A 25649-nucleotide genomic window follows, 5' to 3' on the forward strand; every position below is an offset into this window, starting at 1 on the left:
TACAGGTTAGGATGCTTGAATGGGATTATAACCCAGTACCTTTTGTCTGGAGGTTGAACGCCCAAATCAATACACATCCTGAAGACTAATACCTGCAATGTCAGCCTTTCCATTGAACTGTGGCTTTTATTCTTGAAGGAAGTGCGCTACCTCCAATTTGAAAGCGACATGAAACAAGCTGAGGAAAAATGTATAATTTGTAATTATTATTATTATTACAAATTATATATTTTTCCTCAGCTTGTTTCATGTCGCTTCCAAATTGGAGGTAGCGCACTTCCCATAATGGCTGTTCCAGCTATAGTATATGAGCTGGTGGAAAACCCTTTTCTTACAGATACATTTTCATAAGAAGTTAAAATAACGAAATTATGATTTTGGTCAAAACATATTATGGAGTTGACGATCCTTTCCCAAGTTTAAAAATAATAAAAGCACAAACACATCAAATGCAGGTAAACACTCACATAGGCAGGTTTGACAAACGACAAATGAGGAGAAATTAATATATGTCAGTCAAAATAAATGAATAAATTCAAGTTGGTAGTTGAATGAAATACTCTACATACAGTACATGATATATAGGGGATGGGCCGAAATACAAATCCTTTATTAAGAAAAGGGACAAAGTTGGATTTTAAGCAAAGGCGGGTCGAATGAGGTGTTTGAGGAAAGTGTGCCCTCTTGTGGACAATTTATGTTAAATTCAAATAGTTGAAAACTAAAAAAGTACACGTTTAATGGCTTGTTTTATTTGGGTGCATGTTATCTAGATACACGTTTTGCATCAGTCTGATGAAATATGCCTAGAATGAAATAAGGTGCTTCAAGCATCGTTTAGGTTTATATAGCCTATATAGGCATATATCAACAGAATATTGAAAGAAGGTTTTTTGGGACTTTCCTGTGAGATCTAGACACAACTTGCTGTATGTTGCAACTAGCTACGAAGTACACCTGGTAGGTTATGGTTAAGGGAAAGAGGTGATAGCATATAGCAAAGAGGAAAACCAAAACAGGCCTGTGTTTCTAGTAAGTGATCACGTTTGTGTAAGTATTTGATGGTGCTACTGAAGTTAGAATTAGTGTTCATATAGAGTTACAGGTCCTAATACTAGCTCAGTTTGTTCCGTTATAACTGAAGAAAATATAATGTCAGTGACATTTTTAAAAGTGCTAATCGGCCATGTCGCTCTACACTAGTTATCTTACAAACACTTTTTTAAAATACTTGACATTAAGGTAACTCGGTTAAGAGAGCCAATGTCCTATCAACAGACAAGAGGCATGCGTTTCTAGAATCACTTCACGTTTGTACACAGCCCCCCCCCACCCTCCCCCCCCAGGTTCAGCGGTAAAACCAAACCAACAAACCAACAAAAAACTGGACATAGGTAGAAGAAGTCATAGAGCATAAAAGCACCACCGCTAAGACCTCCCCAAAAGCCCTCCCTGTTATCATTCCTACACACAGGAAGTACAGCCCCTTAAATCAGTCTTCTGTACGCACGATAAAGATTCCCCCCCCCCATCTCCACATCTGCTACATCAACCATAATCACTATAGCAACTTTACAATCATACCTGCGGCTTACATTGGTGATACGTTGGCGTTATAATACAGAGGATTTTTTGTTTGTTTGTGGTAGAGTTCTTAGAGCTTGTGCTTCCTTCTAAAAGGGGATCACATGTAGGACTTTAACAAAATAATCATTACCATGGGATTTGGCTCAGTCTGGACATAGCCCATATAACGTCAGTTTGAAACCCCTCGGGCAGCTGGCGTCCAACTGCTGACCTCTGTGGAGTGAATACCATATATATATCATTACCCTGTCAAACTTGATGAATATAGAATGAATCCTTTAAAGTCTCTCAGACACTTCTGCCAATAATGTCAAGTAATGAAGTTGCATATCACTTAGATTAAAGCCTACCTCAACTGTCTTTATTTTAAAGATTTTTAAATTTCTAATACCCTTATTGTGATTATATAAATATTTTATGTTTTATTTTATGTGAAACCCTCATTTTCATCTTGGAATAATAAAGTACATGGTATTTTATCTTCCTTAAGACACAGATTATATAAAGTTTGCATATGACCTTACCTGGTACTTCCTGTTAGCATCTCAGATGCATCATTAAATGCTAGGTGAACAAACTGGAGGATAGAAAAATAAAAATGTCAGAGCAGCTCGACATATTATAGAGCAAAGTTTAATTCTATTTTGTTTTGCAGCATCTGAAAGAATGAAATGGTTCCTACCAGCTTTCTCTGACTGCTTCAATGTCACTCACTAGATTCTGCGCTAGACAGATCCCAAATATCTGCGAAAGAAAAACAGAGAAACATAACAATATCGTCATTATGAATGCAAAATAATTATTGACATGTAATCATTATTTCTACGTAACTATTATAATAATGTCTATATTTAAATCCTTCCTTTACATCATAAAGGAATTATTATGTACATAATTAGGGATATTAGAATTATTAATACACTACTGCTATTATTATATTTGAATTATAGGCATGGATACCGATATACAAATCAATATAACCAATAATAGTGTATAATCTCTGATAGAATTATGATGCAACCACTAATATTAGATAGTTATTAGAACCCCCATCCACAAAGACCCCGACCTAGCGCATTAGGTTCTGATTGACTCCCCACCTGTAGTAATGCTATTCCTATAAAGATTCCTGCCACCACCGTCAAGTTGTCTTGCAGCCACTTCTCAAACTGAGGAACACAGCCTTTGATGTAGATGAAGGTCCTCTGCTCAGAGTCCTGACAACAGAAGGACACACACATATATCACATACACATATGGACACATTGACATACACACACATACAGTATAGACATACACATCACACCAACACGCAAGAACATCGTTGTCGCGGTTATACAGATAACACATACTGTAAATTAATTAAACTTTTTAATCATTGTTATGATTATGAATGAATGTGTTTTATGTCTTTCAAAGATTTATTTTAAGTGCTGTGGGAATATATAATGACCATCTATCATAATTAAGTATTTGTTGCTAGAAATCCTCTATGAAACCACTTGTTCCAAAGACTTGCTCCCTGGGTTTTCCTGAGCATGTTTTTCCTCCAACAAGCGGTGGCTTAGATAATGACATGTTACGCCACACCGACACAAACGGATACTGTGGGGTTACAGCTGTTGGTGGATGTATTTATGGTTGTTATAGTAACAGGGTTTCCTCTAGAAGTTTAGAAGAACTAGAAGTTTTTATGTAATTTGGATCACGAATGAGAATGAGCAGCATTATGTTCAATGTTTTTCACAGTTTGTGTCTGTGTGGTTGGACGCTTTGATATGATAAAATAACTTTTTTTTTTACCAAATCATTCATACTAGTGACAGCGAGTGAATAAATGTATTGCAGCAGAGAGTTGTTAAAAGAAAAAGACCAAATAAACCTACAATTCGTAATAATTTATTGTTTCGATCTCAAATATCAAGGAATTTGACATTCCTGTGATAGTATATTTATTTAATCAGAAAACCTGTTGCCCCATCACAGTGATCCTAACCTATGACCCCTCCTGAAGTCAAATTCAGGTGGGAATAAAAATGAAAATAAATAAATAAATTGAAGTAAAAAGAAAACATCATAACATTTTATACAATTTTGAAAATGGATTTTCAATATGGAATGTAACGGCCGAAGCAGAAGATGGGGTGGGTTGGGGGAAAGGGGGGAAAACTGCATATCTTTATCATGAGTCATGCTAAAGCCAAGGCTGGGCTCAGGACTGCATATCTTTATCATGAGTCATGCTAAAGCCAAGGCTGGGCTCAGGACTGGCCCAGTAGCCTTTTCTTTTAGGGGGAGAGCAAGCTATAAGAGCAATATTGTACTCAGGGCGGAGTACCTGATGACCTCAGTGGGCCATGCCCAGCTAGAACAACACAACACCTACTCTGAGTAGAATGTTCCAGCAGAATGTTCTAGAATCCTTGTTTCAAAGGTTCCATTGGCTGCCTTAAGAGGGGTTTTCTTAAAGTGTGTGATGATGTGACTCACCGTTTTGGCTCGGATATCATAGCCACATTGTGTATTGATGACATCCTCCTGTAGAGAGAAAGAATATTATATTATTAAACAGAACAATGTGCCTCTCTTCAAACCCTAGTATCCTTGTGGTGACCATTTAGAAGGACACAAATACTGTATGACATTTAACTACATTTACCAATGGAACCCTTTATAGCCTTTTCTTAACTTTTGTTGTTACTTGAGGACTAGGATAGACTATCCTAGACACTTCTCAATAGGCCATCAAAAACAGAAACAAAAACTGATGTTCTTCCATACAAGTTATGTCTGTCTTACTGCAGCAGACCCAGGGCCTTACTCAGCATAATGAGTGGACATTTTCTTTGTTTTAACAGAACAAATAAAAAAAGAAATCCCAAGCCGTCAGATAAACGGCCTTCCTTCCAACCACTTCCAAACTCTTGTTTCTGTTGGCGTGTGCGGACATAGCAGAGAGGGACTGGAAGTCATGGGTTCAGACCAGGGCTGATGACAGCTGAAGAGCTGCCTGGGTCTACTGGGCCTCATCAGGACACAGATAGCTGCTCTGCTATCAGTGACAGGGCACAGGATAAAGACCATCCCCTTCAACATGCCAGCACTCCAGGATGCTAGCCTGGCCTTACTGTAAACTATACTGAAACAGTTATACTATATTAGATATATACTCAAACTATAATATATAGGGATTCTGTATTCCACAGTTGTATCATTCTTGTACGTAATATGAACATATTGAAATCCATATATTTACAGATTTTAATAACTAAAAGCTTAAACTTTAAGCTTTTAGTTACCCCGTTTGCCAGATTAGTTTTCCCACAGCCCCCTACAGTGAATGGATTCAGATAACGTTGGGAACTGGTAGGAGTTCGGAATCTTGCTCATGACTGCCTACAGATAGACTGCAGACATCGTGGTTTTAAGTCTGTACCAAAAAACTGATGGGAAGGCTAGGAGAAGTCTTGGGAAGACATTGAAAAGTCTTGGGAAGTCTAGGAGAAGTCATGGGGAGGCTAGGAGAAGTCATGGGGAGGCTAGGAGAAGTCATGGGAAGGTTAGGAGAAGTCATGACAAGGAGAAGTCTTGGGAAGGCTAGGATAAATCATGGGAAGGTTAGGATAAGTCATGGGAAGGCTAGAATAAGTCTTGGGAAGGCTAGGACAAGTCTTGGGAAGGCTAGGATAATTCTTGGGAAGGTTAGGAGAAGTCTTGGGGAGGCTAGTTGAAGTCTTGGGGAGGCTAGTTGAAGTCTTGGGGAGGCTAGTTGAAGTCTTGGGGAGGCTAGTTGAAGTCTTGGGGAGGCTAGTTGAAGTCTTGGGGAGGCTAGTTGAAGTCTTGGGGAGGCTAGTTGAAGTCTTGGGGAGGCTAGTTGAAGTCTTGGGGAGGCTAGTTGAAGTCTTGGGGAGGCTAGTTGAAGTCTTGGGGAGGCTAGTTGAAGTCTTGGGGAGGTTCTGGAGAGGGTTTTACCGCCGGGTCTTTGGTGCAGCAGGAGAAAGGCACACCACACTTCTCCCTACTGGGGTTGAAGTCTGTGCAGTTAAAGTAGATGTTCAAGTTCCAGTCGTCAGCCCCAAAGGCGCCACAGCACTCCCACTGTTAAGGACACAAGATAAAGAACCAACACACACACACACACACACACACACACACACACACACCTCAGTACAATCGCTAAAAATTATAATAATAAGCTCCATCATAGCCCATTGAAAATTAAAAAAAATGTTTTAACATGCCAGATAAAAATAATGACGTACAATGCTAAGAAGGTGGACACCGTACAAATCGAATAAACACACATATTAAATGATCAGTAATACAACATTTAAGCTTCTACTTTTTCCGGTTGTTTTATTTTATTGCTTTAACATTGGAGAAAGCTCTCAATTGTAGGACGCACAACTAGACCACTTTGGTGTTATAAGGCTCAAAGCTTTGCTCTGCGTCAATCGATAGACCTACAGACATATCCTTCAGCTGATTTGATGTTTGTGGACAACATTGCACCAGGGCCCACCATTGTTACGGGGGACCAAACTGTACAGCGTCCGACGTGGACTTGTCTCTAGATAGACGAGTGCATTGCAGAGATACATGAAGCCTCAGCAGCCCATCCTCACGTATTCCTGGGTGAAGTCGATGAGGTTCTGTAGGTCGATGTCGTCCCGGTACGCCCGGATGTTGTTGTTGATGAAGAAGTTGAGCTGGTCCTTGATCCAGTCCTTGAACACGAAGGCCAGCACCCCGGCCGTCAGCTCCAGGAAGAAGATGATGCCCAGGAACACCGAGAACTGAAATGCAATTATACTTAGCGCTGTCGGCTGTTTAGCTAGCAACTCTGCTCTCACCCTAAGCAAATTCCGGGGCGAGACTGAGCACAATCTAAGCATACAATCAATATTTAGGCAACTCCAAAGAAAAATGTCGGATGTAAGCGCTGCACCAGCGAGTTCCCAAGAACAACCAGACGAGAAAAGAGTGCAGAGTAGGGCTAAAAACAACATGGCTTAGCGTTGAGCAAACCATGGGTACACAGTGGCACCAAATCCAAGCAGATACATTCTGTAAGCAACACAAGTGCCACAACTCATTCTTCCTCTCCCAAAATCGTTTTTTTGTGACTTTAAAGTCTCATCGGTCCCACGTGTGTGATCACGTGACGTGCAGGGACCTGGAGGCCGCCCACGTACAAACTTGAGCAGGAAGGAGTTCTCCCGCAGAGCGCCGATGCAACCGGCGAAGCCCAGGATGAACATCACCCCCCCCACCACCAGGAACAGCCACACCGGGTCGAAGCCCCCCAGGTCGGTGATGGACGAGATGTTGGACAGGACCCCCTGCAGAGGGAGAGAGGAACACGGAGAAGCACGTTTTCCAGTTTGAACACAGACATAAATCGAACACAGACATAAAGTACATAAAGTTATTTTATGTACTTGCATGTTATATCATATGATGTACTTGAATTGCATATTATATCATATGATGTAATTCAATTGCATATTGAATTACCACACTTTTAGTAAATCATTATATCATATGATTTACTTCAATGCATATTATATATTTATATATATATATATATATATATACACTCATACAGTATATCGTACTGTAGTATATGTACTTATATCGCATACTACATTGTACTAATTGACTATAAACTGCACTGAGGAGCAGGGTAACAGACATCATGTATTATCTGTATATAATTCAACATGTACGGCTCGCCCTATAAAATACAGTCAATTCAGATACTGTATACAACTGTAAACTGTGGTCAAGTATACTAGGGCGACTCCGCCCACACTCAGAACACAGAGAGTGTGTGTATTATGGTTCATTCACAAGTCATTGTGCAGAAGGGCTTCCCACACGACAGCAGAACATTCCTCCATGGTTCAGTAAAGCCAGCAGCAGCATGAGCTCACCTCGCATCTCTCTCCTTCGGGATTCAGGTTGATCGGAACGACCTACGACCGAGCCGGGCGACTGCGCTCATCACCACTTATTTATCGAAAGTCGCTAAAGAGTGGCAATCTATACCGACGAGGACATTGAATAGATTGAATGAATAATGAATCATAGCTCATTAATAAAACTCACCTTCTCACTCCATGCCCACAATCCGATGCCCAGAAAAGCCACACCGAGTAACTGAGAGGGGAAAGCAGATAGACAGAGGAGAGGGAGAGTGTGAGACCGAGAGAGGGGACAGGCAGAACCAAAGTATAGGGACAGAGAGAGAGATGGAGACAATGATGATGAGGTAGAGACATAGAGAGAATAGACAGACCCAGAGTTTATGGACACCCAGAGTTTATGGACACACAGAGAGAGAGAGAGAGAGAGAGAGAGAGAGAGAGAGAGAGAGAGAGAGAGAGAGAGAGAGAGAGAGAGAGAGAGAGAGAGAGAGAGAGAGAGAGAGAGAGAGAGAGAGAGAGAGAGAGAGAGAGAGAGAGAGAGAGAGAGAGAGAGAGAGAGAGAGAGAGAGAGAGAGAGAGAGAGAGCGCGCGAGAGAGAGAGAGAGAGAGAGAGAGAGAGAGAGAGAGAGAGAGAGAGAGAGAGAGAGAGAGAGAGAGAGAGAGAGAGAGAGAGAGAGAGAGAGAGAGAGAGAATTGATATGGAGGGGATAGAGAGGAGAGACCGGCAGTTATTTTTCTGTAGCTGTCTGTTGTTGTGTATCTCAGGACAGTAATCGTCTGAGCATTTCTGCTGGGCCATGTGAGAGAGATAGTCAGATTGGCCACACTTGTTTTCATTTGAGGAAACGTGTGTATGACTGACAATGCTGGATTGTATGAGATCTGTAAAGGTCAAGTGCAGCGTAATTCAAAAGACATGAAGTCTTTCATGATTCATGAATGATGACTGAAATCCCCCCAAAAATGAACAGTAGTAACAGTGTTTTTATTGCGTGTTAAGGGATTAATTTGATGATATGAAGTTTTAATTGCCTCAAACTGTCTCTTATCATATATTTTTGGAGACACAAATATGACTCGTAAGCACATTTTAAGTTTGAATACTGCAGAAAAGTAAGTCTCAGTTCTTGGTCGCTCCCTCAGTAAGACCCTAGAAGTCAATCCAAGCTTCCCCCGCCATTTGTGAGATAGACTTACTAGAAGTCTTAATTTAGAGAATTAATTTAGCCTTTGTGTTATTTCAACATAACTATAATATATAGAACGTATCTGGATCTGACGTAATGATTGTGTCAGATAGGTTAATGTCTGTTATACTAAACTTGGTGTACGGTTAGCTGTAAATCGATGGATAATGTGAATACCCTGATGGCACTATTAGTGATCATATTATATTCTCAATACAGTATTATTATAATAAATGCATGTATTGAAATACATGTTGGATAGGCCAGAAAATGTATGTTTACTGGCTTTAGCTGATGACAACACACACAAATAATAATTTATACAAATAACAAGGCCTACTACATTCACACTTTTTACACTGTTGGGGATAAACAATCGCTTAATATGTGCAGAGCACAAGAGAGGCTATTTGAGCGAAGTATCAATGCATCATCATCGACATGTAATAGCGATCATTGTCAGCAATGTGTAATAAAATGAAACAATGAAAGGAAGTGGTTCATCTGTGGTGACAATGGAATGCACCGACAGCAGCGAACACAACACAATATGTCCATATGGCCTGATGCCCAAGTTATCTTTCATGCACAAATAAACAAAAGACAGACTGGGGATGACGGACTAACGGGTCGGGAGGGAGATCTTTCCCAGTTATTGCTTGAGATGGCACGGAGCTAAACGCCACAAACAGGTCTCTGCGGTAGGTTACTTACCCAAAATATGATATTGAATCCAAATATGAAGTATTTGATGCAGCAACTGACTTCTTGAGCCTTGAAATGCTTCCCTGACATCATCTGGACGCCTTGACTAATGTGCCACGCTTTACAACGAATCACATGTATGTGTTGACAGATTCGGCCGCTCTCGATCCGCCCGCTGCAAGAGCGACAAACGCGTCGTTAATAACACGTTAGCGTTTAATTATGAAGGACATCTTGCATGTCGATGGACAAAAATGTGTCTAAATGACGCAGGGGAGGGATGTCGATTCAATGTGTTCCTCGCCGATGTGTTTGTTTCCCCTTCCAACTGTAAACGGCTCACCTCAAACAACCGAGAAAAATATATTCCACTGAAGCAACCCCGATTAAAACCGCATGTGTGCGCTCTGATCCATTATCTCGATACGGCTGCTGTTGTCTCTGTGACTTGTTGGGGAGCGAATAGAGGCCCGCAGGAGAACCGAAGGGGCGGGACTTCCTCCTCTAACGGTGGCGATCCGACCGCTCACTTTCATGCCTTTACCCCAGAACTTTTCGAACATCGTCTATGTTTATATTATTCTGTTAATGTCTGCAGTGAAGTACAACATTTTTATCTAAAATAACACGTTGATATTGAGATCATTGATCGTCATTGGTCATTATTGTAATTAATATTTTTATATAATATTTTTATATAATTGTTACTTAATTTGTAGCTATTATTTATAAACAATAATGCCATCAGGAATTGCGCAATATGACTTCCATAACTACTTTCTTAGAACAACCTGTCATTTCAAACTTGTCGCATAATGAATGCCACGGCCAGACAATTATGTATAATCTCCATAATCTTGAATGGAAATTCCTCTTTCTGAACACATTGTAAATAAACATGGGCGCATTCATAAATCTATGTAGGATATAACCGCCCCCTGGTGGCATAATATGGCAGCTCCAGGATGATTACTGATATAATGCAAGAACAGGTGGGGGAAAAGTTGTGTGTGAAAGTGTGAATGTTTCAAATTAATGCAATTCAATGCTATGCATTTATTATCAGAGATAAGGAAACAATAGAATATATTGAGTATTTCAATTTATTGCATTACATATTCCTATAGTCTTGTTACAAATATTGATCAACATTATCAAAATATATATTTATTTCAGTCCTATTTCAGGTACAGAGGGAAAATCTATACAAATACATAACCCAATCCATTGTAACCGCTGTTGACTCTTTGATCTATTCTTAGAAGCGGGGGAAGAAAGATAGTCTACGTAAATAAACCCTGTATATTTTCCTCAATGTCCTATTTTCAAAAGTATCGGGTATATTTGAATGAGATACAGGAATAATGTACACTACAACAATGAGGTAGGCCTTTACTGTGTGGTATTCCTGAATTATAGTTTAACTCACAACAATAACACTATAATTTCACACATAATCTATCAAAATTATTTGACACACATGCTTTACTTTCCATAGGTTTATATTCATACTCTACTTAAAATAATAACATTCATGTAGTACAACAAAGAATGTGGTGAAATATTGCAAAAAAGCATGCAGGTAGGAGTTTTAATTGTTCCTTTGTTTACAAAAATAAGAACTTGACTAATAAAGGGGAAATCAGGAAAGATTACAGAAAATGTGTTTCCTTCCCATTAATTAACACAAATGAATAGAAAACTAGTTAAAAGTGATAAACATGCACATAGTTTTGAGCTAGATGCACTTCTGTAAAAGTATGAGATTAAACAATAACACAACCTTTGGTGTTTAAATTTGCTTTCAGAGAATTGTTTTTGTACTTTTGTAATCCTACATTCTTCCATTGTACGGCAAACTCACGCATCATGGATCTAAATCGGACGGGCACATAGAAGCGCTGAGTAATCAGCGAACCTTAAACCAGAATCCAATGTACTTCAGCTATCTCGGCCTGTTCCTGAGAATTCAACTCAAGTCTGGCGGGGGTCAGTCCCCTGCCTGGATGGTTAGTTTAACGATATTTTGCCCCTCCTGTTACAAAACCCATGGTTGCAGATACAAACATGAAGGTGACCTAGGTGGGATGCTTAAAAAATATAGAATTAGTATTAATGAAGGAATCCTTCATTATAAAGTATTGCATAAATATGGTTCTTAGAAAACTTTAATACATGCATGATTAACATCTCCACATTGTTCAGAAATAAAACTTGATTAAATCTTCTCGAAAGTCAGTTATACCCTGACTAACTTATGAACAGCTAATAATTGGTTTGGTATTTTTTTTACAACTCACAATGCTAGTTTTGGAGCATTGTAAAAAAAAAAAATATGTACCAACAATGAACATACAAACCTTGACAAAAATATAGAATATACAGATATATCTTAAATAAACATGAAATACTACCAGCAAGTATTTCATCAAGCGTGAGTCGGCAGCTACACAAGCACCAGACCTGATGATTTTTTTCTTAAAGCAGAAATGTTCCCTTGTAGTCACACACAAATACAGACAAAAGGAAACAAGAATCATGATTCTCCTCTGATCATAGACTTGAAATACTGTTAAAACTATAGATCTATAATTAAAGAAACATTTGCAGAAGTAGCAAAGTAACACTTTTGGGGGGGTTAATCAATACAATGTTATGTCAGAATTGACCTGATCAGGATTCCACAATCATTAAAGTGCATCAATTGGATGCTACAGGAATATCAAAATGGCGGTTCATACCATGCTGGAGATTGACCTGAATTATCTCCTGATTTCACCTTCTTCTATTTCTAACCAGAACACATGATTTCCCATACGTGCCCTCAACTCACAGTGTGCACTTCTCAGGTCTGATAAACCTTTTTATGTTGTCAACGGACGATCCTGGTGTAGCTCTTGTGCTTTGGCAGCAGATTGCATTAATGGTACTGTTTGTCATACAAAGAATAAGGAAAACAGGCCTAGGGGTTAAATCATTAGTACAGGCCATATACATATCTCTTACAACATCCAATCATATTCAAGGGTGTATGGTGCATAACTAATTCCCTGCGCCTGTTTCAGCCCGCCGCTTCACTCCATTTTATCAGGTCAAGAAGACTGATGTCTTTTTAGGACTTGGGTTTGTGAAGACTTGCTTCTTGTGACTTGGGTCTTGTGAGGTCTTGTGTCCTGTGAGAACTTGCTTCGGGTGAATACTTGTGTACTGTGAGGACTTTTGCCCTGTGAGGACTTGCTTCGTGTGAATATTTGCCTGTTGTGGGTTCACAGCTCATGTCACCTTGATGGCTGACTTCCTTTGGACGCAGAGGAAGCTGACGTAGGGGACGCCTATGAAAGCCCAGCTCTCATTAGGCCAGAACATGATGACGGGCCCCCGCTCAGGCGCCTCGGTGGCCACATCAAAGTAGGCGAAACAAACGCACCCCAGATAGGAGGCCAGACAGATCAGGATGTGCCTGGAAAGGGAGGGTATAAGAGAACCTGTCAGAGAGACAAATGTCCCAGCCCCGTGTACTGTCCCCTGTTTATTGACATTGTATGTGTATCTCCATGGAGTATATATGGCATATTTTACTTCTTGAAAAACAGAAACAGCACTTTCTTCCCAGGTTTCAGATGAATGTATTCGGTCATCTTTTATCTATTTTTTAACCTCATTAAGTTCACTTGTTCTTTACCCCATGTTTCAACAGTTAAGCACAGTACTTAAAGCTTTGTGGCATGCATTTCCTCTTGGCTGTTGTGCTGCGTGAAACTCACCAGGCGCAGTGCAGGTAGGGGAAGTTGACAGACGACCACATGTCACAGAATATCCTGTCACTGAGCCAGCACAGCAGCGCCAGGGCCCACCAGAACCCAGAGACCAGGCCCAGCTTGAAGACCCTCAGGTTCTCACACCTGCCAGCACCACAACCACAGACCAAGAACACACATTTGATTAATATACCTGCAGGGAGACGAGGTATATATCACATAAACATCATGGGTTTTGCATGTTTGTTTTTTTTACACAGGTCACTTGGCCAAGAGACGCATGGTTCTCTTAATAGAAAGTCACTTCTCCAAATAGGATATTAAGGCATCCAAGTGTCTGTCCACAGTTTCTCTATCACACACACACACACACACACACACACACACACACACACACACACACACACACACACACACACACACACACACACACACACACACACACACACACACACACACACACACACACACACACACACACACACACACACACACACAAGATACTCTGTGAAAAGTTGTACAGTCTGCTTTTGTGCAAAGTGACAAGTTGCTTTTTTCCAGTGTCTAGTCTCCCTGCTGCCTCCTTAAAGCTCCTGACAGAATGAACCACAGACAATGGAGGACAAGTGTGGAGTCTCTTGACCCTCAGTGCCCTGACGTTCTGCCCTGTGTCTGGAGTCCGCCCAGCCTGCTTTGGTCCAGTCTGACCGCGGCAACCTCCCCACCCTCAGACATTCCTGGCCATCAGGATCAGCTATTCTTAGACGTGTAAGACACCCCGGTCCAACCGAGGCCGTGGCAGATGCTTGGTGTGAATCAAAGATAGAGGACGGCTATTTTTAAATAACATTGCATTGAGAGTTTCCGCTCCGTTGCTCTCTGAACTTTGGGTTCGAGACATGTTTTTATGCTCCTGTTGTCTTGGACAACAACACACGGTGACATTACAGGGCCGCTGGTCAGTTAGCCAACAAACACACAGGAAAGAGGAGGAACCAAATCAAGGAGTTTGGTATTTGCTATTATAAAACTAAGGAGTCACTCTGGCTGAGCAGAGCCAAGTCAGTTTGTTTTTTAATCAACTCTAACCTACCAACGGATGTCCAGGGTCTGTATAGGAGGAGAATAGCATTAACAACTAGGGATGCAGCGAATATTCGGCCACCGAAAATGTTCGGCCGAAAATGGCCCAAAACATAATGTTAGGTTTCAGCCGAAGGAGTAAAAAGGCCGAACGTAATACACCGAACATTTTTATTTTTGATAAAAAAAAAATATATATATATATGTTTTACTCATTTATTTAAAGGTACATTGTTCTTAAATGCTTGGTAAGGTTTGCTGGAATGTAAGAAAACGTTCAGTATTAAATAAATATTTTGTATCAAATTTGTAATTGATTTTTTTTATTGAAAAGCAAGACAAAAATATTTAGAAAGGACATTTAATTGTTTGGTTTATGCAATGGTGAAAAATTAAAGCAAAATGAATGAAAAACAGTAAAAGCCACATTCGGTATTCGGTTGTTTCAGTATATTCGGTTTTGGTTGCGGCCAAGAATTTTCATTTCGGTGCATCCCTACTAACAACCAAAGTCAAGTCGACTTTATCCAACATAACCTTTGCTTCTGCTTTGTTTTAGGTTTTTACTATGATAAGGTGTCTGCCCATTCAGCACATTGTGCACCTTTAACCCTCCCTAGTAAGAGGGCTCCATCTTCTGTGTTCCTCTTCAGGGATACTCCCCCCCCCAGGGGTTTGGGGAGTTCCTCTTCAGAGGGCTCAGGGATAGGGTTGTGTGGCATAAAATGTTGCGTGTGAAGCCTATTGAGACAGTAAACGTTACACAACCTGACAACATGTTGTCCACCGACAACAGCTGGCGAGCGGTTAGTGTGGCATGGCTGTGGAAGGGTTGAGATAACGAGAAACGGCAGAGGAAACTATTTACTCAATGTGTGTGATGGGTGGGAAGTGCAATGCTACTGAAATGTGTAAGTCATGACAGAGACAGAGACAGAGACAGAGACAGAGACAGAGAGAGAGAGAGAGAGAGAGAGAGAGAGAGAGAGGCATTAAGGCATCAGGGAAAGGGTGCAGGAAAGCAGTACAGAAACACAATCTTGTCATACATCTTGATTGGAGAACAATGGGGATGCTTGCATTCCACACGTAAAAGATGAATGATAATTAATAAGCAAATTGCTGCAATCATTTTATTTTGATATGTCATCACTACACTGAGCGCATAGTTGCCCTGTAGCGTACTTAAGTACAATTTTTTTGCACTTGTAAAAAGTTAAATCGCGTTTGTAGCCTACACTCAGACGTGAACTTATTTTAATTCATTCATAAAAAAATAAAAACATTTGGGAGTATGCAAATTGTTCTAAAGAGACTCCCCGCCTTCTCCAGTGAACCAAGAAAGCCTGCGCCGTGACGAACGGGGGATTTTTGGTCAAACACTCAACTTCGCTATCGCCCCAACGTGAACCGCTTGCCGCCAAGTTTATTGTTTAATAAACAATAGGGGTAGAAGGGTCGCATGGACTATACGTCATCCAGCTCATGTTGCGTATCCGTTTGTGTGCGCGTGTCGGCTCATTAGCATCTTTACCGTGGCCTGAGCACACCTCTCCGAAGTGGGCTCAGGCCAGGGAATTGAACTGTATTTGAGTACGGATGGCGTGCTCAAACTAGCCAAACGATCTAGACCGGGGGTCAGCAACCTTTTCAACATGCAGTGCGAGTTTGACATTTTATAATAATAATAATAAAATAAATAATAATAAAATAAATAATAATAAAATAAGTCTGCCAATGATTATGTTGCCCCGTGCCAGTGGTGACATGCGTGCCTAGGGTTGCCGACCCCTGATCTAGAGTTTAGGGGGAAAACGTGGGGTACAGATGGCCTAGTCTGAGTGCGCCCTGAGGCTGCACACTTGTTGTGCATGGAGTCATCGATGCACACAGGATAAGCCAGCCGTCCCCACACACACACTCTGGAGGACGTCCTATAGCCTGGATCACCATCTCCATGGACCTTTACCGTTGTCCTCAAACGCTCCAATGAACCCGTTTTCAACATCATCACCCTGGGTCGGGTGTTGTGGAAGAGCACAGAAAAGCCACCTAGGTGATGTGTCGCAAGGACATTGCTACACACTGTTCTGCAAATAAGCTTTGCTTAATCGGCCATGAACATCAAAAGCTGCCTTTATCACTTCCAACTCAAAACGCAAAATAATAGCCACAATATTAAATCTGCGATATCAAAGATCTAAAGATGTGCATGAAATATATGTCAGTCGAGTCAGTAAATATATAGCATGAGGTTACACAACGGTGATTGAGCCCATGGACCACTGATAAAAGCCTTTGCAGAACTGAGTTTCGGTGGCGACATTCCTGCCATGCGATAAAAACACGAGCACTGCAGATTTAGTGCTCGGTTTCCATCACACAGCATTGGTGGTTCCTCCAGAAAGGGTTTGTTGGAGCCACCGCAACAAATTCCTTCTTCAACTCACTTGTGTGTGCGTAACGGGGACTGACATTTCTTGAGGTGGCGTGACGTTGAAGAGATCAAAACGGAAATCATCAAGATTTTCCCTTTAATGTACTTTTTTTTTTTGTCTTCTATACCCCAATTATTATTTTAACTTGGCATTCAATCTTCTGTCCTCCAAACCCAAGTAAGAACAAGTTGTGCCCCAGGCTCTGGTGAACTAGAGTGACACCCCAGGGTGGGAGTTCCTCTAATGCGTTAACTAAAGGGCACCGGCACTCTGACTGGGTTCGCCAGTAACCCTCCCTACAGAGGAACAACAGTCTGAGCCAACAGTCGGAGCCTCACAGGCTGTGTCTCTAGCTGAGGACGGCAGAAAGGTGAACAATGGACTCACGAAACCGACAGCACTTCCAGGAAAACTTAGGAATGTGGGAAACCGGAAGAAGAAACCACACACACACACACACACACACACACACACACACACACACACACACACACACACACACACACACACACACACACACACACACACACACACACACACACACACACACACACACACACACACACACACACACACCGAGTGTTGTTTAGTGCTGAATAACATTATTTTTACATCATAGCTTCCTGCAGGATAGGGAGTACAGGACCAAAAGTGCATTGCCCCCGGAGAGGGTAAACACTAGGCCACTTACACAGCCTTGAACCCAGGCCACCTTTCAACACGAGTGTCGCCACCGTTAGAGGAGGAAGTCCCGCCCCTTCGGTTCTCCTGCGGGCCTCTATTGTCTCTTTAAATGACCATAGCTGACCGCAACAGCTGGGATTAGCCCTGTCATTTAGGTCTTGAAGAATAGATACACCAAGAATATAGACCCATTTTTAGTCTGTAATTGTGCGTCCGTGTGTGCGGGCAGGTGACAACAAGAGTTGATCCGCCTCATTATAGACCAAAGATGTCATTCAGGGAGGTGAACCGTCCCATAGCTTACTCTTAAAATAGCTTCCTGCAAATAGAAGTACAAATGGAGACCTTTATCACTCCGGCTATCTGTTGCCGGCTGTCTACTGTAGGCCAAAGAAACCAGCCACCGGAACAAATACGACTGCTAGGCCACACCAACTATCCACACCATGTTATCTTGCTGTATGGTTGAGTGCCAGAAGTAAAGTAAAGTAAAGTAAAGTCTGCTGTAGGTAGGGATGTGTGACCAAGGTTTGTCTTGTATGCAAAATTGCTATGACTCAACACCGCAAACGTCATTTGCGATAAAGACACGCACGAAGGAAACCAAACAAAAGAAGCCACGATAAAGAAAACACATTAATAACATAAATTTGCTCATGCGTCTAAACATTTGACACTGCTCAGGGATTCTCCTGCCTCCACCCTAAGCCCTGCCTTACTTACAGAAAAGTGTTGACAAAAGATTAAAAATCATAGCAATAATCATTTCGGGGCAGTACTGTAAAGTATGTAAAGTATTGGCTTATGACATATTTAAAACTCATCCAAATGACTCCTAGACAAACCGAGGCTGATGGGGGAGGATTTGGTGACGTGACTGAACTGACCTCCTTAGCTCGGTGATGAGCAGCACAGTGCAAGGGATGCCCAGAGTCATCAGGGACAGGGCGTTGACCACGGGCTTTACGAAGGCCAGCCCAGTGGTGATGCCCGACAAGATGCCAACCACCACCTTGAACCTCGTCCTGAAGAGAGGAGAGAGAGCCATTGTTCAAGTGTGTGTGTGTGTGTGTGTGTGTGTTCGTGCGCGCGTGTGTGTGTTTGTGTGCGTGACCCCCATAAACAGGACCACCAAGTTCAAGGTTTATGAGGACATTTGTGACCTCACAAGGCCTTAACCTTGCATCTGACCATCTCGTGTTGGACATTAAAATGATGAAAATGTTCAACCTCAGCTGGCAATTTGCATACATTTGAATATATGATAAACGTTCATAACGACATTCGGGTCACTCATTTGAGTAGAAACTTGACCCAAAATCTTGATTTTAGACATTTTACTTACTTTATTGTGAGGCGCACTATCTCCTATTATGCACTTGACTACACTTAAAACTCAAATCAAATTCTAAGCACATTACAAGTACAAGTATTTTTATATAAGGCTGCGGAGAGGAAACAGTATTGCTGGCTCAATTACAATGGAAAGAGAAGTAAAGACATGTGCTGCAGTTTTAATGAACAGCTGTCACTATTTTTACCAGATCTATAATTAAACTGGACTGTAATACCACTGAATCCCTGACATTTACCAACAGCATACTACAGAGAACTCAAGAAGTTGGGGCAGAAGTAATAGTAGGAGTGCTAGGGGTAGTACTAGTATTAGCAGTAGAAGCATAAGAGGAGCAGTCGTATTTGTAGCAGTGGTAGTAGTCATAGAAGATCCCAGAGCAGCTGATCTTTACAAGGAAAGCGTAGGCTACTGTTGCAGCTGAAAGACAACAGTCGTTTCTAGTGCCTGACAAAGGCAACATTAAATTGTCAGCATTTGCGATCAAAAAAGAGGGCTACTGTATAGATTGTCTATGCCAAAATGGGAAGGTTGTCCAACCACAAGATGCACAATATACAGCATCCCGTCTCACACTATAGAGTAGCTTAATGTCAACACCACCGGAGCAGGGGGTACAACCCGAGGTAGCTCCAGAAGTTGTTGAGCAGAGTCCTGTCCTGACACTTACCGGTCCTTCCTAAACATCCTGGGGAGGTATCGCTTGGGGAACCACATTGCTATGGCACACATCAGCACCCACAGAATGGCCAGCTCATCCAGCATCTGGCCCAGAAAGCTCAGAGTGGCGTGGAAGTATGTGGAACCGATCCCTGGGCACAACAGAACAGCACGCATTACAAATACATGTCTTAGACACAAGATTTTTAAATAAATAATAATTAATGAGCCCAAAAAGCGGTATAGACACAGATCAACTGTGATAGCCTGAGTTGACACATCTACTCAGCCTATCACAAAAATATCAGCCTATCAAAGAAATGGCTATAAATGAATAAAAGGGTTATTTGAACGGCATGCTTTGACATAAGCTATACAAATGAATGAGTATACAGAAGTAGTGCTCTCAAGAAAACTATGACTAACAAAATGGCCATGCAAAGTGCTTCACTGCATTGACAGTATGCAAAGACAAAAAATTACACTTGTCAGACTGAATGCAAACCTCATGCGATTCTGATCCGCTTGTGTACTGTAATTTACTTAAATATTGAAATATTATTATAATTGTTCACTTGAATTTGGATTGACGACATAACGGTTTCATGGCATAATGAGGTTTTCTGTGCCTCATGTTTTTATCAAAAGGCTGACAGACTTATTGTTATCAGTGAGAACTGTTTTCTTATGATTACAGGAGATTGTGTTGTTTAAAAGGAATTGTCATGGTGGTGTCCTGCTGATCTGAGACACATGGCCCTGCTCAGCCTGATAAAGTTTACTCACAGTTCAGCCTCAATATTATCACTTGGAATGGAAACACACACACACACACACACACACACACACACACACACACACACACACACACACACACACACACACACACACACACACACACACACACACACACACACACACACACACACACACACACACACACACACACGATATGCCAGTAAACTTACCAACAACCACTAGAAGACTCCATATTAGATATATCCCACTGTTGAAATGGGTTGCGTATTGGCGGAATAAGCACATTAATAAAGGCGGCAAAACAAAAAACAATATGTTGCTGATCTGAAATGGCAAAAGAAAAAAAAAGTGAGCAAAACGTTCAAACAGATATATATTTATTAATATGCCAAAACAGCAAAAAGGATGAGCCTTCTTTGCCGATTTCAACATAGACAAAAGGAGGCGAGAAAAACAAATCAAGGGAGTGCAACTTGAACTCAAGAGAAAACATCCCAGCTGCTTAGAGTCGCATAAAGGACAACTTATGCTGCGTACTATCCTAGAAATCTGCATTTGTAGCATAACACAACTTTAAAACGCCATGCAGTGGAAAGAAAAACAATCCGCCGATAGCATACATAGTTTCCAATCATAATTATCGAACATACTAAAGAAACAAAGATTGTGCAAAACAAAACAACAACCAAAAGTCACAGCGAAGTGCAGAGAGAAGGACAACAAGTTAGTAATACGAACCGTGTTGTAAAATTCCGCAATGCTTGGATAAATAAGGTAATTGCCTTCACACCAGTCCACGTCCGAACTACCGGCTTGCAACTGGTCCCAAAAAATGAGATTAACGCTGGACATGTTGCTGTAGGGGACAGCGCAGACGGGTGTCCGCGGTACCGAGTGAATATCAGCGGTGAAAACGCAATCCCGGAATCATGTGCGCCGGATGCAGTGTTTGATAAACATCCAGACGCGTGACATAAAAAATAAATCGACGTAGGCGTGCATTTTATACCACGGTCCTTGCTAGAGCAACCGCGTCGTGACGTTTATCTTCAGCAATGACAGCCAGCCTCCGCTACTCTTCACCAGAGCTGCTCTTCACCCCTAGGAATGCGCAAGCGCAGTAAGCCTACGGTTAAAAGTAATGTTTTTGTTCCAAGTTCAGTTATTTTTGCGGGTAATCGATGTCTTAGGTAAAGTAGCTGATCAGCCTTCCCATTTTGGGAAATGAAGACAATAAGGCTATATTTGGTGGGTTAAATTAAATGATGGTGTTGATTGGACTCCAACTTTATTTTTATTTTTATTATTCTCAAACTATTAAATTAAATTTGTAATGGATATACTATGGCGCATTATGTCTCATAATGTTTTGTATAATTGTTATACCGTGCTAAACGTTTCAATTTAACGCCTGATCCGTGCTCTCGCGATACTACCTCGAGCCTATGTGAGACAACGAGGCGGACATCCGGTCTCTTTCCCGTGGCGGACCATCGTAGGGTGGGCTAAACAAGATGAAGGTACGAAGATTGCTTGGAATTGTAGCAGCTTTTGAAATCGTTTTTTCAAAAAATTGTCATAAATAATCAAGCACAAGTCTCTATTCTTTACATTCGTATATCATGTTTCGTGATAAACTGTTTTTCTGTTGAAGATGCACATTGATTGTCTTAGTGGCTAGTGGTGGCTAAGGTCTACCAAACATGGCGGCCCACTGTCGAGAATGTGCTAAACCTTCAGTTTAATTAAACAAACCTATAACTTATACATTTAGGGCTACACACGTTTCCTGTATTCGTTTTTTAAAGACTGATGATTATAGACGTTTCCAAAAACCGGTCAAATTGTATAAACCGCCGTTTCCCATTGACTGCTATGTTAACGTGTTTCCTCACGTTTGCACACAGCCGTTGACGTGGCTACACCGAACCGTGAATATAATTCCTTCTGTCCCCAACAGACACTAAAATCCCGATGTGTTCTTTCCTTTGCAGCTCAACATCTCATTCCCCGCTACTGGCTGCCAGAAGCTGATCGAAGTTGACGATGAGCGTAAGCTGCGTACCTTCTACGAGAAGCGTATGGCTACTGAAGTGCCTGCAGACCCCCTGGGAGATGAGTGGAAGGTAAACCTCTTTATTTATTGTTGGATTTAAAGCGCTGTTAGCTTAAACTAAACAGGTCGGTAATAGCCCCATGCTAAACCACCGCTGCGTTACATTTTAGCTTTGGCATTGTATGCACTACTCAACATTGTATGCATGACGGTTGGTCGTTTCTTTTGAGCAAAATAGCTCAGGAGGTGACTCTTAATAGTCCTCAAATATGCTAGCCCATGTTTCTTTCTATGGTTACGTTATTCGCGGTTCTAACCTCTTCTGCCATTAATTTTATGACCGGCATATATAGGTTCAATTGGCATCTATTAGTCCTCCATGTAGTTCTATACATACTACCCTTTTAACACGTACAACTGGGCTTTGTAAGTAAGTGCTTGGCTGTTTCGGCTTCAACCTAAACCATTTGTTTTTGGCACTCCAGTAGACCCTTTCTGACTATACCATAGTCATTAAGGGGGGACATAAGTTGCCATAGTAACTGCAGAGCTGCCCAATCAAATACGACCAGACCTGTCCATGGCTGGTTAACCTGTGCTGCTCTCTCATACTGTATTCTAACCCTAAACCAGTGTTCGCAACACTAAGGATGCATGGAGATGGGATAGTGGGGTGTATTTGGGTGGGGTGGTGGTTGGCATCACTTGGAAGTCAACTCTTATCAGTTCTAGTCTGTATAGATCCAATAGTAGGTAACTAACCTTTCCCTCCTGTCCATTCCCCAGGGTTACATGGTGCGCATCAGTGGCGGTAACGACAAGCAGGGCTTCCCCATGAAGCAGGGTGTGCTGACCCACGGTCGCGTGCGTCTGCTGCTCAGCAAGGGGCACTCCTGCTACCGCCCCCGCAGGACCGGCGAGCGCAAACGCAAGTCTGTCCGTGGCTGCATTGTGGATGCCAACCTCAGCGTCCTCAGCTTGGTCATCATCAAGAAGGGTGCGTAGCCGACTTGTGACGTTGTACTTGTGCAACTATTGGTGCTTTCAATCGTTATTTAGCTACATAGCCTTTATGTTGTGCAGTGTTGCGATCACGCATGTGCAACCTAGAGTGAATGGGATTTGGGAACGCGATAAAGTAAGTTTTACTTGTTGGATCTTGTTTATTTTGCCCTGTAAAGTGGCTGAATAGGTGACAGTGAACCTTTTTGGGTTCTGGCATTAAATGTCAAACTATGCTGGGGCCTGACAGTGAGTTTTCTGTTAACATTTTCTCAGTATGGTGCTGTAATACCTTCCATTCATTAATAATAGATTTTAGGGCTCAATTCCACTATGATGTCTGGTCCGTTGCTCGGGTAGAATCAGGTTATCATTGAGGTTGTACCTATCTGCCCAAGAGTCAAAGTTCTATTGGGGGTTTTAATCTCATTCAATGTGTTGCCGAAACTTGATGCATCTCCCTCATTCAACTCATTCATTGTTGGTGGCACTCCAGTAGACCCTTTCTGACTCTACCATAGTCATTAAGGGGGGACATAAGTTGCTAAAGTAACTGCAGAGCTGCTCATTCAAATACGACCGGACCATTCATGTCTGGTTAAACTGTGCTGCTTTCTCACTTGGTGCACGTCTATTGTAATACTTTCTATACATTGTTTTTTGTGCCCATCACTGTTGTCTAACACCTGCTCATCTCCCTGGCTGCAGGCGAGAAGGAAATTCCCGGCCTGACCGACAGCACCGTCCCTCGCCGCCTGGGACCCAAGAGAGCCAGCAAGATCCGCAAGCTCTTCAACCTGTCCAAGGAGGATGATGTCAGAAAGTATGTTGTCAGGAGACCTGTGACTAAAGAAGGTGAGCATTCGTTTTGCCTCCTGACATTGAATCTTTTCAGATGTATAGGCAGGTTTCAAGTGTACCATTGGTATTGCATCCTAATATGTGCTTTGTTGCTCTTGCATGCATTTATGAGGTCCTTTGCAGTCAACGCACAGCCCAGTATCTCCACACTGCCATCCCATCACCTGTGTCCTAACCCATCGTCACTCCATACTTCATATAATTGTTTAGCGTTATAAAAAAAAGTTATGTTAACGGAAATGGGAAGTCCAATATGATAGTATGCTAACCATTTCTACTTGTCTCTGTCCAGGCAAGAAGCCCAGATCCAAGGCCCCCAAGATCCAGAGGCTGGTGACCCCCCGCGTGCTGCAGCACAAGCGCCGCCGCATCGCCCTGAAGAGGCAGCGCACCCTGAAGAACAAGGAGGAGGCGTCCGAGTACGCCAAGCTGCTGGCCAAGAGGATGAAGGTACGAGCCTCACCTCCTCACTTCACATGTTGAACTTAGTATCTCTGCTGGTACCCCAGAGGTGTCCCGAAGCGTGGCTTCTCTTTTGAATGGCATTCGGGATTTACATTTTCTTTTGGCTGAAAGTCTTAGAATTTGTCACTTTTTTTTATGCCATGCGTAAAGGTTAGGCTCAAGTATTAAAGTGGTGATGTGGCTGTTCCCTGCCACATCAGCGTACTACACGTTTTTTTTAAAGACCACTTTTACCTCAACCAGCTGTCTACCTAATTTTTACTAATTTCCTGTTTGTGTTCCTTGTGTTCCACCAACAGGAGGCTAAGGACAAACGCCAGGAACAGATCGCCAAGAGACGTCGCCTTTCCTCCCTTAGGGCCTCTACATCCAAATCTGAGTCCAGCCAAAAGTAAACTATGGAAAAATAAAATAAAAAACATTTTTTGCTGAAATCGTTTGTGTTGTCTTCAGTTCAGGTTGACATCATAACAAATACTTGGTTTTTGAAAGGCACTTCTAGGAATCTTGTCGTTTTGAAGCGAAAGGGCATTCTTTGCATGACGGATTCAAAACATTTAAAGTACGACCAAAACATTTCAAGTGTGCCTGCCTTGTCACCAGCAAGAATAATTTCCCTTTGTACCTACAAAAGAGATGGAAGTGTTGTTATAAAGCCCTACCATCACTTTGTGGGGAAACTAAATTCCCTGGTTTGGGAACAATTATTTGGCAAAGTCACTTGTGGGGAATAGTCTCCCCAATATTCACAGAGCCTGAGGTGAGGTTTTAGTGCATACTACATGTGAACACGCCAAAAATAAATAGGATAACACTTTGCCAGGATTTGTTTTTTATTAACGCAAAGACTACCATCACGCAACATACGAGTGAGATCTCAATCATTAGATATTTCCCAATATCCTGAGATAGCGAACCAATCAAATTTTGTCAACTTAGGTTAACGTGTAGCATATACTAATATTAAATAGAGTAGTCCATGGTCAGGGCCCCTACCATAGGGGCTCAGTTTGACCACTAATGCAGCCAACCCATAGACGTTTATTTGGAAAAATTAACTTATCGTTAATGGGGAAATAAACATTAACCAACATTTAACTAATGGTCTTGCAATCATTAA

The 25649-nt window shown here is 41.8% G+C and overlaps 3 protein-coding genes across 3 annotated transcripts; 1 reads left to right on the forward strand and 2 right to left on the reverse strand.

The window, feature by feature from the left end:
- Positions 1 to 1009: 1009 nt before the first annotated feature.
- LOC132454041 (tetraspanin-5) lies at positions 1010 to 9910 on the reverse strand. Its single transcript, XM_060047192.1, has 11 exons — positions 9753 to 9910; positions 9419 to 9584; positions 7699 to 7749; positions 6783 to 6929; positions 6213 to 6383; positions 5560 to 5685; positions 4078 to 4125; positions 2688 to 2804; positions 2270 to 2331; positions 2112 to 2164; positions 1010 to 1800 (listed from the first exon to the last, which is right to left on the reverse strand). The coding sequence occupies exons 2-10, from the start codon at positions 9500 to 9502 to the stop codon at positions 2152 to 2154; spliced, it is 819 nt and encodes a 272-aa protein (XP_059903175.1). The 5' UTR covers positions 9503 to 9584; positions 9753 to 9910; the 3' UTR covers positions 1010 to 1800; positions 2112 to 2151.
- A 584-nt stretch (positions 9911 to 10494) lies between these two features.
- On the reverse strand, positions 10495 to 21224 carry acer2 (alkaline ceramidase 2). The gene is made up of 6 exons (XM_060047191.1): positions 20884 to 21224; positions 20355 to 20469; positions 19397 to 19538; positions 18260 to 18397; positions 13174 to 13311; positions 10495 to 12869 (listed from the first exon to the last, which is right to left on the reverse strand). Exons 1-6 carry the CDS (start codon positions 20995 to 20997, stop codon positions 12683 to 12685), a joined length of 834 nt encoding a protein of 277 aa, XP_059903174.1. The 5' UTR covers positions 20998 to 21224; the 3' UTR covers positions 10495 to 12682.
- Positions 21225 to 21518: 294 nt separating this feature from the next.
- On the forward strand, positions 21519 to 24963 carry rps6 (ribosomal protein S6). The gene is made up of 6 exons (XM_060047193.1): positions 21519 to 21665; positions 22140 to 22271; positions 22988 to 23198; positions 23912 to 24058; positions 24357 to 24514; positions 24829 to 24963. The coding sequence occupies exons 1-6, from the start codon at positions 21660 to 21662 to the stop codon at positions 24922 to 24924; spliced, it is 750 nt and encodes a 249-aa protein (XP_059903176.1). The 5' UTR covers positions 21519 to 21659; the 3' UTR covers positions 24925 to 24963.
- The last annotated feature ends 686 nt before the right edge of the window (positions 24964 to 25649 follow it).

This window comes from Gadus macrocephalus, chromosome 3, assembly GCF_031168955.1.
Source record: "Gadus macrocephalus chromosome 3, ASM3116895v1".
Taxonomy (NCBI): Eukaryota; Metazoa; Chordata; class Actinopteri; order Gadiformes; family Gadidae; genus Gadus; species Gadus macrocephalus.

Coding starts and splice junctions, on each gene's coding strand:
- LOC132454041 (XM_060047192.1), bottom strand. CDS start 9,502: ATGATGTCAGGGAAGCATTTCAAGGCTCAAGAAGTCAGTTGCTGCATC. Junction 7,750..9,418: donor GATTCAATATCATATTTTGG/GTAAGTAACCTA, acceptor TTCCCCTCTCAG/TTACTCGGTGTGGCTTTTCT. Junction 5,686..6,212: donor TCGACTTCACCCAGGAATAC/GTGAGGATGGGC, acceptor TGTCCTTAACAG/TGGGAGTGCTGTGGCGCCTT.
- acer2 (XM_060047191.1), bottom strand. CDS start 20,997: ATGTCCAGCGTTAATCTCATTTTTTGGGACCAGTTGCAAGCCGGTAGT. Junction 20,470..20,883: donor TTGCGGAATTTTACAACACG/GTTCGTATTACT, acceptor TTGCCATTTCAG/ATCAGCAACATATTGTTTTT. Junction 19,539..20,354: donor GAGTCTTCTAGTGGTTGTTG/GTAAGTTTACTG, acceptor TGTTGTGCCCAG/GGATCGGTTCCACATACTTC.
- rps6 (XM_060047193.1), top strand. Junction 23,199..23,911: donor CTTGGTCATCATCAAGAAGG/GTGCGTAGCCGA, acceptor CCCTGGCTGCAG/GCGAGAAGGAAATTCCCGGC. Junction 24,515..24,828: donor TGCTGGCCAAGAGGATGAAG/GTACGAGCCTCA, acceptor TTCCACCAACAG/GAGGCTAAGGACAAACGCCA.